Genomic DNA, 12,862 nt, shown 5'->3' with positions numbered 1-12,862 from the left:
TTTATTAAAAAACATTGCTTCACGATATTGATAATATTTGTCTACAACATCTAAAAAAAAATATTTCTATTAGAAAAAATAACAACAAACTCCAGAATTGAGTTTTTTTAAAGTAACTGCAAGATATTAAAAATCTAAATTTAGGAACAAATGAATAATGACATGGTTGTTTAAATACTTTACATTTACTTAAAACCCCTCTATTTGTTTGTGATAATTTATAAAAACTTGTCGTTTTTGAATTATAATTTATTGTTTAAAAAAAACATCATCTTATTTATATAAAATTATAAGCTTCATAGTAGCTTAAACTTTTTTACCAGCTCTCATTAGGTTTTTGTTAAATGTTCAAATATAGTCTGTAAACTTAAGTTAAGCCTTACTGTCTAACAATTTAGAATAATTAAGAAATCATTGATTGAGTGATACATTGTTTTTCAATTATATCTGTGAATCAATAAATTTGTACTTTCGAAAGTTAGTATTAAATGATGTTTTTATTTATGCTTATTAAGATGTATGTTTTTTTTTTTATCTTTTGAAATATATTACTGCATTCGATTACAGGGAACAACTTCCGATTGATAACATTTCAAGTATAATTTTAGTGGTTTACTGATATATTTAGCTACCACTTAAATAACACTGAAAATATTTAAACAATTTGATTTATAATTAATCATATATGGGTGTTTGTGTTGACTATAAAAAAACTGCTCAATTTACTTGGCAAAAAGGTTAATTAAATAACGATACAAGTGCGAATTAATAATTATGAACTGTTTTTATTTTCAGTCTTTACTTAGCATGTAAATCAGATGATCTTGATTTTTATTCAAAATTATAAAAAAACCTTATCCTAATAAAATCAAACTGTTAAAGATGTCAAAAGAAATACAAATTGGCAACTAACTGTTTTAATTACCATAAATTAAACAGTTTTTTTTTTGTTAATTTAGTAGCTTTAAAAACAGTTTCGAATCATATCAGAAGTTTACTTGCTAGCTTTATTAGGAATTTTGACAGCTTTTTAAACTAAAGTCAGTTGATCAGGTCAAACACCAACTGACTGAATTCAAGCAAAACTTGGTAATTTAGTTAATTAAATTAAATACAACAAGCTCCCTGTATGTGCTTAAACTTTATAATTTTTTTACTTATATGAAACCATTTTAGTTAGCTAAAATTGTAAGTTTTAATTATTTATAACTTCTAACTTAAATGTTTCATATAGGTGACAAAACTATTAAGTATATTAGTTTAAGCTTTGAATAGCGGTACATTTTAAATATAAAATAAATATTTACGTATATTATCTATCAATAACAAAAACATTTAGTAGTTTATTAATCTAAATCAAAAGTAAAGTATTTTTTAAGTTATGAAACCGGAAACAATATTTTATACTTGAAACAAATTAAAGATGAAAACTTCAAGTTTGTTCGCTAGTTTTATTTTAAGGTAGTTATTTTCTTAAGTTATTTAATCGAGGCAGTTAAGATAACAAAACTCAAAAGAACTATAAAAAATCTACATGCGGAAATACTTATTTTAATTAATCGAAAAATAAAACACGGTTATGTTGTTAAAATAAAGATCTTGCTAAAAATAGTATACAGGAAATTCTTATCAAACCGGAAGTAAATTTATTTGTAAAAGACTTTTAATTTTACTCAACTGCAACAGCACTTAGAATTTGCATGCAGGATGGGTCTTAACATACCTACGTAAAACTTCAAGACACTTACTAACAATCTAAAACACTATAAACAAAAATACAAATATAAGAAATATGAAAAATTAAAATGCTGGTCTTTATTTTTTAAAGTTGGCTAAATTTCGGATTGATTTTAAGTATCAACGAGTTATTTCTATAATAAGTTTTTATAATTAAAAACAAAGAAACACAAAAACACAAACATTTAGATTGACCTTATAATAGCAGTGTTATGATTCTTTTGTCAAAAGAGCTATCAAACATTCATACAGCTAAACAAATCCAAAAACAGTAGCTTTAAAAAAAACGAAAAGTAACGAAATTGGTCACAGTAAAGTCGAAGTAATGTTATATTAAACCAAGCTGACAACAACGAATGAAAACGCGGCACCGCTTGCTAACCCGATTGTAATTGCAAGTGCCATCATCATACCAACCTGTTCCTTGTATTGCGACTCCACTACTCTGTACATTGAAGTTACTTTAGAAGAAACAAACTACACTTAAAGTTTTGTTTATGTTTAAAAACACATTATCTTAAACTAAAAAACAAACTATGATTTAAAATAGCCTGAACATAAAAAATAGTAAAGTTTTGTTGTACAGTCACCTCTCGCGAATCTACGCACATTTTGTTCACAACAAAAGTGCGTAAATAAATGAGAGGCAGCAAATTTACATACTATATTTGCTATTTTCTTTCAATGAATTTTATTATATACATTATGGTAAATTTCCCTTTTTTTTTGTTTACAAAAATAGATTTTATTCAAGTTTTACCTATATCTGAAAATCATTGTAATGAAAATTGTTTATGTCTTTACTAAGTACTTTTTTCTACTTTGATCCTTGCTCATCTATGATTAAATTTGTTTTGCATGGTTTTAGAGAAAGATATTTCTTTAATACCATGCAAAACAAAATTAATCTTATGTGGGCAAGTAACGAATTAGCTTAAAATAAAAGATTCATGTTTTTGTGAGAAATATTGTACCTTGTTTGAATTAAAGGTTTAAGGCGGCTAAGACACCTAAAATACAAAGAACAAAGCCATAGAGTTCAATAGGTTTCTTATAGAAGGTACAAATTAAAAATGTAAAAATATCAACTCTATAAAGAATCCATATTTTTCTATATTTTTAAAGTATAACTTTAGAAATATATAATAAGTATATTGTTAACTCATACATACAATAAATTTACAGCAAAAAAGATTTTACAAACTATTTGTAATTGTAACTTTTGAGAATTCTAAACTGCATAAGTAAACGAAAGTGCGTATGCAAATGAGTGCGTAGATTCGCGAGAGGTGATTGTATAAAAATCAAAAAGTTCTTAAGTTAACAGTTAAATATATTATAACTATATTATGTGTTTATATAAAACTTTTGACTTTAAGTACATACTTTTTTCTAAATTGAAAAATTCATACAAAGTTACTTTTAATTTCATCAAAAAAACTCTTTTTTTAACTAAAACTAAGCATTAAAAAATGAAAGTAATAAACAACTAACTGAGGAGCATATTTTATCGCAAGAGAACTAAAGTATCCGTTCGTTACAGCTAACAGAAAGTTGAATACGATGAAGTACATTTGATTAATGAAAAATGCTTGAGTGTGATTTCTTGGTGAAGCATTGCAATAAATAAACATTACGATGAAAACCGCCCTAGAAACTGCTAAAAGAAACAAACTTTTTGGGTATTTTTCGGAAGGCTGAAACAAAAAATATGTGATCAGATTTAATGTAATTTGTTTTAGATTTTGTAATGTATAAATTTTTATCAAATCATAAATTCAAACGCAGATGAATATTCATTTTCTTATGTCTTACTTACTTTGTGACTCTACTTTGAAACACTTGTGTCATATTTGAATTAATTCTTTTTATAGGAATTTTCTTTTTGATAATTTATCGTATCAGTTGTATTTGAGTAATTATTGTTTTTTAATATTTAATAAAGAATTATTTAAATCTTGTATTTTACAATTTCATAAAAATTGTAAGCTTTTTAAATTCGATTGTTTTGGTGTTTAAACTTAATTAGTATTTCTTCAGTTTTTGATTGGTTATAATTAAAGGTTTTTAAAACTTGTAAATATTCTTGTAACAAAGACAACGATCAAATTAAAGGATATCGTAAAAGTATTAATATTAAGCAAGTTTTAGCAATTAGCCGTCTTTTTTTATTGTTTGTTAAAATAACTACAATAATTATGAATAGCTTAAAACCAGAATTTGTAAATTCTAGTTTTAATTTTAAATACTAATTTCGTCAGCTTTAATAATAGTTGATAAAAAACTACGCTTTATTTTATAGAAAACATTTCAAACTTACGAAAGAAAATGGGCCGATCAGTGTACGTCCTAAGAAATCTCCCATACCAAATACAAGAAAGCAAGCAACAGGATTGAAGTATTTCTCTAAAAGTAACCAAATTTTACACAGAATAAGTTTTTCTAAACTTAAGTGTTTACTTTTACGACTAAAGAACATTCAATAAAAACAGATAGCAATGTAAAAAAAGAAACAAGACAGTATTTGTAAGATACCAATATTCTTGAAACCTACATAAAACAACATTTGAAACAACCTTACTGTTTCAAAGTATAATACCTTATTACGTGTTATTCTAAATTACTAAAAAAGTTTTCAGTATTATTTTAATAAAAGTTTAATAAATTAAAATAATTTTTTCTGTTAAACTAATTGATAAGAACTAATAAAAAATATTTATAAATAGGAGCTAAACAGTTTAAGGTGTTTTTAAGCTTTCAAATATGGCTTTAATCACTGTAAAAACTGTAAACAAACTAAACTTGATATTTTTATGCAAATGTTAATCAACTAATATCCAACTTTTAAAATTTAGACCAAAAAATAATGTTTTTAAGCTTAAATACTAAAGTTTTCATAAAAACTAAACTATCTACATGGCAAGCGATTTAAACCAAAACAGTCAATGTTTATGAGTATATTCAATCAACTAACCTGCCCATAATGTACCGTTCAAACTTGGTTGGGGCTTGACACTGGCAAGTAGAGCGGGAAAACAAGCTAATGTTATTGCGAAGACAGTGTATACAGTTAAAAAGTGGTACTTTACTTTTCCCAGTATTTCAATGAATCCCTAAAGAATTCAATTGTGATTATCAACTTTTTTAATTAAAGTAGTGTAATGAAGGTCAGAAATGCAGTGCAAGATATACTCAATTAACAACTAAATATAACGTTAGTACTTTATTAAATGGATAGAATTAGTAGAAACATAATATTTATAAAAACTATTTAAAACTTTAATTTAACAATATTTTATTATTCAATAGCTTATAAAGTTAACGGTTACAATTTTATTAACGTAATAAATAATATTTTATAATTATAATTTTATTATGACAAACTTTTGGTTCTAATGAAAAGTCAGCAGGTTTTTCATCTCCATTCAGTTTGTTTAAAACTTCACTGCTTCTCCGCAGTCCTACAAACAACACCAAATGGAAACGATTAAATTTAAAATGTAATAAATACAAATTTGGATTCGTAAAAAAAAAAAAAAACTAAACAAATTACAATATCACATTAATCTATGAACATATAAATCTAAATTAAATCATTACTAAGCTCTACTTTAATTAGTAATGTTATTTAGTTGCTACTTATTCCGTTTTATTATACTTAGTTGAAACATTTTTTTCAAGTAATAACTCTTTTTAAATGTCTAACCAAGTCTTGTCAATAGTTAAGACTAAATGGTTTAATAGTTTTGTTTGTGCTCATAATAAAAACCAATAACTAATTTTATGTAACACTGATAACAAAATTATAGAACAAAAAGCTTTTTTTTTGTTTAATCGTATGTGAAAGTGATAGGAAAAATATAATCATTTCAGTACAAGTTTCTTTTAATTTTGATTGGTAAATAAGTATATTGGTAAAAACGCGAAATTAATAAAAATTAACAAGCAACATTTCACAACTTTTATACGTAATAGAATTTTTTTTAATGAATAAAAAACATACTTTTATGGGGTTGATTCATCTGATGATACTTGTAAAATGACTGAAAAAAATATTTCGATGAAGCCAATTAAAACTTATAAAAATAATTATTTTCAATGAATTGAAATTTTTTGCAAAAATTACCTAATAACTTATGACAATAATTGTTCTTTAAATAAAAATGCTGATATTGAATTGTTAAGTTTATTTATAAGTTTTGACTATTGTGTATTTATAGTTACAGTTGTAAACATGATAAAAAATATTTATATAAAGTTATATAAATTTCATTAAAAACATAAATTTAAACTTAAGTCACTTTTACTGGTTTGAAATCTAGAAAAAAAAGTTCAACTACAAAACTAACGTTTTTTTCGAGAAAGTTCAGGCATACCATAGCTAAGAGAATAACGACTGCAGCTAACAGGAAAAATATCAAAGCATAATCGGCAGGATTTTCGGTGACTGTTATTAGTATTTACATTAAATTATGTCTTACTAGTTTTCTTACAACAACAAATAACGAACCGGTGATTGCTATAATGAACGCAAGTGCTGATAACATTCCACTACAGCCCTGTAAATTCGTGTTTATTATGAAGTAAGATAAAATAGTTATTAAATGCATATTTAAGTTGAAAACTAACTGAAATATTATCAATTTATATTGGTTCCCACTCTTTTTGACAAATAACTAAAACATAATTTCAAAGGTAACCAAAGTCGCTTAATGAATAGTTCAAGAAAAAAAGCACTTTTCCTTAAACATATTCTTAGCTTATCACTTCATTAAAATTACTTAATCTAGGAATAAGAATAGGAGCATGCCTATTATTTGTTATATTAAATGGAAGTTGTTAAAGTTTGAAAACGAAAAGAAGTTTAGAAAAAAGTTTTTAAATATATCTGCAATTGAAATGTGTGGGTGTAATAATTTTTCACAACAGTCATTCAAGTTTGCTATACGAATTACTATTAAGAAAATTGTTTTTATTTAAACACTATCCAGATATTTAAAAAGTAAGTTATGAACTGAATTTTAACAATACAAACTTTAAAAAGTAAAAAAGCAACAGAAGTTATATACCTAATTATCTTCTTTAAAAAATAAAGGGAATATTGTTATTAAAAAAAAAACTTGTTTAAGTCAGTCAACTTTCAAAGAAAAAGTAAAATAACTGGTCAGGGTTTTCATATTTGTACAAATTAGTCTAAAGAGCTAACGAGCCTTTTTAAACCATAGAATTTAGAAAATTAAATATTTTTAATTGTTTTTCTACATTAATACGCGTAAAAATTTTTAGAGGAAACAAAGATAGCAAAACTTATGTTGAAAAACTTTATAAAAAAACTTATTTTTCCGAGAGCAAATAAATTAAGGTTTGTTATAAATAATTTAAGTCGAAGGTTGATTTCAGACCGAATTTTTAAAAATAAAAATATTTACAATAAATTTTTTGATAAATCAGTATTAATTTAAAATTCAAAAGTAAAAATTAATATTAATTATAATATAACTACTTATGATTAAAATTAACCCTAAACACCCTACTTTACAGTTAAGTTTTCAAAACAACTACACACAAAATATTTAAATCCATTCACAAAAAACTTTAAAAAAAAAATTAATATAACTAACTCCTCCGGAGCAAAACGATTGAGTGTATCTGGGTGGAAAAATCGCAGCCATAGCAAACACTGATGCTTGAAAAAATGCAGAAAACAAATTTATCACAAATATTGAGGCCATTGTTATGCAAAAAAACGTCAGCTGAAAGTCGTCTGTTTTGACCTTTGAAACATTGTTAAAATAATAAAAAATAGTAAAAGATCATTTAGTTTTAAGTACAGCACTAAATTTTTAAGTTATACTAAAAAATATTCAAACTTATCTGGCTAAACAATTAATTTTAATCAAGTTATTGTGTAAAATTTCATTATTTATTCTTTTATTGAATAGTATAATAAAAACTAACTTTTGAAAATGATGCAGTCAAAGTAAATATCAACGACATGACTAGTAGAGAAACATAAACTCGACGACGATCTTTTATACTGTTTATTTATTTAAAGTTTGTCTTAAGGTTAGAAAACTACTTCATGCTATAAACATAAATTTAATAAACTAAAACTAATATAAATTTGAGTAAAATGCAGGCAAACTGCTTCTCTAAGATAAATTTATAACCAAAAAATGATTAATTACCTTTTTTTGTAAACAGAACAATACAGTGTACATAGTGTAAGGGGAACTTCGGAGAATACAGCAAAAAAAGAACGATAAACTTGTTCTAAATTCACTGAGCTCTGATTGCTGCTTCCGCTGGAATTATTGGTTTCGTTCAAGTAACGAAACTTTTCTGTCCAGTACTGTTAAAAATGCTTTGTATATTGAACAGAACTTAATGGAATTGTGCGGGTGGGAATTGTAAGTATATACTAGTTTAACATACTATCTTTACCACAAATTAAAAAATTAAACGTTTAAATTGAAAAATAGTCTTGTCAACACATTATAAAAATTTTATTGACTTATTTTTAAAATAAAGTGTACTACATTATTTGATATAAAAGGCAACATGAGAAAAACAAAATTTCTAGCCTCAAACTTGAGGATCAGGTATGTTTTAGAGATACTTCAAAACTTTTATGAATATTTTTTATTTAATTACTTGGATAAAAATTTGAATTTTAGTTGCTTAAACTTACTAAACTTTAATTACACTAAACTATGCCCTTATAGTTTTAGACAGTTTTTTTTTTCAATGGTTTTCATACTTTACAACCTAATTCTACGTGATATCATATGTTTAATGCCTCTTCAGAATATATACATATATTTTATATGTTTATAACTTGCTACAAGTACATGTAATTTTATACAAATGAAATATACAGAACTTTAAAAATATATAAACTAAAATTCTGTATATTTTATTTGTATAAACTTACATGTAGCAAGTTATAAATATAAAAAATATACGTAACCTAATTATAGTAACATCTATAACATTAGCTTAAACAAAAAAAAAACTAGTTTTATAACATTGGTAATAGTTTAATTATTTATTTATAATTTTGGAAATTTTAATATTAAAATATTAAAAAACTAAGTTTGATATTTAATGAAATAGTTACTAAATGAACATGATTTAATTATGATGAAATAAATTTAAAACTTGTTTTTTATATTGTAAATACTTATAATACTTTTTATTAAATAAGTTGATTTCTTTAAAAAAAATTATACACATACATCATTCAATAAGTTTGTTTTTATAAATAAGTCTCTTTTATAAAAAATAAATTAAGGGATTAAAATAACAGTACCAAGTATATTTCAAAAAGTATAAACTTTTAATTAAGGAATATTTTAGTACAGTTGAAGATAAACTAAAATTATATGGTCTTTAATATTTCAGCACACAGTTTCAATGTGAGATCATATCTAAAAAAAGAATAAATTACTTGTGAATTTGTTTTCAACTAGAATAACAACAAAGTTGCTTTTAATATAACAATTAATTATGTACTTAAAAAACAAAATTTGTAAGTTTTGCAATAAGGTCTTAATAAGTAAAAAGTTTGTTAATTTAAAGCAATTAGTTTTTGTTATAAAACTTTGAACCACCATTTGCAAGACTTCTAATAATTATAGCATAAACTTAAAAACTATAAACAGCTTCAAATAAAAAATAATACTTACACCATCTGAAGTTATAAAAAAGTTCCATGGTAGAATTGTTGTAATTCCTAAGAAAAAGAAGGACCAGTAAACTAAATTCTTCCTGTTATCAAAAAAGTATTCAATTTATCTATTTTATTTTATCAACTATAGCATTTTTGTGAAATTTAAGTTAATAAAATTTGAAATGTACAAATTAACTCTATATCAAAAACTCAAAACAAATAGTCTTAAAGTAGTAAAAGACAAAATAATAGAGCTAGTATTAGTAGTTAAACTTTTATTTTTATTTTAAGTACATCGAAGCTTACCTTTATTGTAGGATTATTACCAAAGTACAACATATAAATGAGAAATATCAACTTTAAAAAACTAAAACAACCTGTCAGTGGGCTCTTTCATACTAGAATCTATCAAAGGCTGCTCTTCAGAGTTATTTATAAGGCAATCTGTTTGAAAACTACTGTAAATTTTTAAAAGTAAAAATAAATTAAAGTTCAAAAACTTCTTCAAATTGAATATATAAACAATGCTAATATCAATATGTCAACTTTATAGTTATGTAGAAAACTGTTTAGTTATACTTATCAAACAAAGTAGTAAGGCTCTGAAAGATAAACAAAGTTTTAGATTGAAATAAAGTTATTAATTTATAAAAAAAAGTAGCTACAAAAATGTTTTAAGTTTATCGCTATTTTGCAAACTTGAAGACTACCTTAAGTTAAACATTAAACTAAAAATCATTAAAAAACTCAAAAACTCACTTTTAACTACGATTTATACTGAATTACGCTGGACTTTGAAATTTTAACTTCCTAATTCTAACTTGTTTGTTTGTTAAAAAATGCTGCACTAATTGCAAATCTATTTCATTTCTACAACTCAATTATAGACGAAATAAAATAAAAACAGTCATGTTTAATAGAAAATTACTAAATTAATAGTAGATTGTAAACTAAAATTTTATTTTTATTCTGTGTCCTTAATTTATTTGTAACAAAATAAAATTAATTAATAAACTTTAGATACTCATCTTAAAATAGTTTCACTATATATTTTATAACTATAATATTTATATAGATCTATTTTTGAACTACTTTTTTTCTAACTACATTGTATCGTTATACAATTTATTATTCAAACTGAATACAAAAACAAAGGTAAACAAAATGTTGGTCAAACATAGTAAGTTTATATATAGTTTAAACTAAAAAGTCTCAAGTTTGTTTTGTAAGAAAAACATCATATGATTAGTTTTTGAGATAAACATGAGTTAAAAATTGTTTAAAAAATTATGTTTACAGTAATTTGCGATAAAATTAAAGGTTGCAGCTAAACATTAAAAGACTAAGTAAGATATGTAAAATACAGTATAAAAATAACTTTAACAATAACATATGAAAAAAAAAAAGTAAAAAAAAAAACTTGATATTTACAATTCTATTAAAAAGTGTTTTTTTAACTTCATTTTTTTTTGTGCTTTAAACTAAACATTTTATTTTAATTAATAAATATATAGGAAAAAAAATAATAATGCTGTTTAATCTTATTTAGTTAAAAAAATTAATATATAACTATTGAATGAAATGGAGAAATTTTTAATAATTAAAGATGAACCATTAAGACTATTTTTACTTTATAAAATATAGTTTTGTTTAAAAAAATATTAATGAATTGTATACCTGATTCATTGTAGAAACCTTCTTGTTCTTCATTCATTTTATTGGTGCTTATTTAAAATATTAATATTTTAATTTATTAAAGAAAATCTTTTATATAATAGAAAACTTCACTAAGTTAATTTTATAAAGTATGGACAAACCATATCAGTAATTTATGCCTTATAAATTCTTGAAAAAAATTGGCGAAAAAATATTAAATTTCTAGATTTAAATTATTTCATGATTAAATGCTTTTTTTGTTAGTAACAGTTATACATGAAGTAATTTTAAACAACACTGTCAAAAAAACTTGTGTATCTAGGCTCAAAGACAAACTAAGTTATTTGATAAAACACAACAGCATCATAGAAAGTTATTAGACTATTTTATTCATGTAGTGTAAGAAAAGTTATTAAAATCATTCAATTATCTCACTAAACTTCTAGTTTAGAACTATGATGAACATATTTTATTATTTATAGGCTAAGATAAGCATAAACGATGATAACATACTCTGTAATCAAAAAACTCTAAATAGACATTATCATAGCCTGGCTATCTTAGTCCAAGAAGATTTTAAAAAAGGAACATTAAAGTAATTTGAAAACATTTAGGATAATGTTGAAAAAATTATTTATCATGCAACATTATAGTGAAACTATTGTAAAAACGAATATTCAAGATGCAAAATAAAAGGGCTTAAGATAAAACAAAATAAGTTAAAACACCATTAAAAAATACTGATATTATTACCCTAAAGAATAACAATAAAAATATATCTAAGAACTATGTTTGATATGTTTAACTAGAATGTTAACGCTAACAAAAGTGATACAACATTTTAACTATTTTATATCAAATGCAGATCTATAAAACTTATTTATAAAAATTGAATTTAAAAGAAAACACTGTTTATATTCAATTTTTAATTTACTTTTTTTTAGTAAAAGTGTTACTTGTATTTTCATTTAAAATTTACATACCCACTTTTTTCACTAGACTTTTATGTTTCTAACCCAATAACACAAATTTAAACTGACTTTTATACATATACTTATTTAATCTAACTATAATAAAAACAGAACAGGTATTTTATTACAAACAAAATATTGTAAAAAATTTAATATTATGGTTGCCACTAGTTTTTAAGAAATTTCTTTTAAGTTATTGAAAATACACTTTTTGGGTCTATTTTTAGTTTAATGTAAAAAGCTGTGTTAAATAGTATAACAACATTGAAAAGATTATATGAAGCGACTTTAAATGTGCTTCTAAAAAAAAATTGATGATGACACATTTTTTTTTTTACAGATTTTTGTGTCAAATCAAAATAATATAAACATGTAAAAACTGTTCAAAACTCCAGGTTTTTTCCAATATTCCAGGTTTAGTGGCCACCCTGTAATATGCTTAAACTTTTTATTACTGTATGAAGATAATTACAACTAACCTAAATAAAGTTATTAAAAAAAATCAATAATATTAATAATATTATTTTTTGGTTTATGTTTTAACTGTTAATTTTTGATCTTGCAACATCACTTCAAAAAGTTTTTAAAGTTGTCATCAAGACCCTTACATTATCAGGCCATATAATGTTTGTTTATGTCACTGTTGGTTGTTCTATTTCTATAGCTTTGTATTTACAACTTTTTTGTATAGTATAGGCTAGCTGCTGGTTTTGATTTTTAAACCAGGAAGTTTTTAGTCTTTTATGTCATTAGGAGCCCTAATCCATCACCTCTTCCGTAACATTTATAACAACTGGATATTTTATAAACTTAGACATTAAAAACA

General features: G+C 23.6%; 1 protein-coding gene across 2 annotated transcripts; it reads right to left on the bottom strand.

Moving 5' to 3' along the window:
* Window positions 1–1,406: 1,406 nt before the first annotated feature.
* On the bottom strand, window positions 1,407–11,176 carry LOC145842418 (equilibrative nucleoside transporter 2-like). 2 transcript variants are annotated; one of them, XM_082949860.1, is made up of 14 exons: window positions 11,087–11,176; window positions 9,787–9,853; window positions 9,426–9,507; window positions 7,926–8,089; window positions 7,696–7,774; window positions 7,359–7,511; window positions 6,248–6,296; window positions 6,087–6,184; window positions 5,741–5,780; window positions 5,122–5,198; window positions 4,712–4,850; window positions 4,058–4,143; window positions 3,232–3,434; window positions 1,407–2,182 (listed from the first exon to the last, which is right to left on the bottom strand). In XM_082949860.1, exons 1-14 carry the CDS (start codon window positions 11,121–11,123, stop codon window positions 2,071–2,073), a joined length of 1,386 nt encoding a protein of 461 aa, XP_082805986.1. In that variant the 5' UTR covers window positions 11,124–11,176; the 3' UTR covers window positions 1,407–2,070. The 2 variants fall into 2 exon arrangements, with proteins under 2 accessions (XP_082805986.1, XP_082805995.1); XM_082949869.1 differs by lacking the exon at window positions 11,087–11,176 and adding an exon at window positions 10,169–10,222.
* Between the last annotated feature and the right edge of the window lie 1,686 nt (window positions 11,177–12,862).

The sequence above is a fragment of the Thalia democratica genome, chromosome 1 (genome assembly GCF_965202585.1).
Source record: "Thalia democratica chromosome 1, ktThaDemo2.hap1.1, whole genome shotgun sequence".
Classification (NCBI taxonomy): Eukaryota; Metazoa; Chordata; class Thaliacea; order Salpida; family Salpidae; genus Thalia; species Thalia democratica.
Note: the sequence above shows the minus strand (reverse complement) of the source record. Positions and strands in the feature narration are given on the sequence as shown.

What these genes read in the sequence shown, in the direction of transcription:
- LOC145842418 (XM_082949860.1), bottom strand. Translation starts at nt 11,123, where the DNA reads ATGAATGAAGAACAAGAAGGTTTCTACAATGAATCAG. An exon ending in TGAACTTTCTCGAAAAAAAC is followed by an intron (nt 5,781 to 6,086) that starts GTTAGTTTTGTA and finishes TATTTTTTTCAG; the next exon opens with TCATTTTACAAGTATCATCA. An exon ending in GATGAATCAACCCCATAAAA is followed by an intron (nt 5,199 to 5,740) that starts GTATGTTTTTTA and finishes TGTTGTTTGTAG; the next exon opens with GACTGCGGAGAAGCAGTGAA.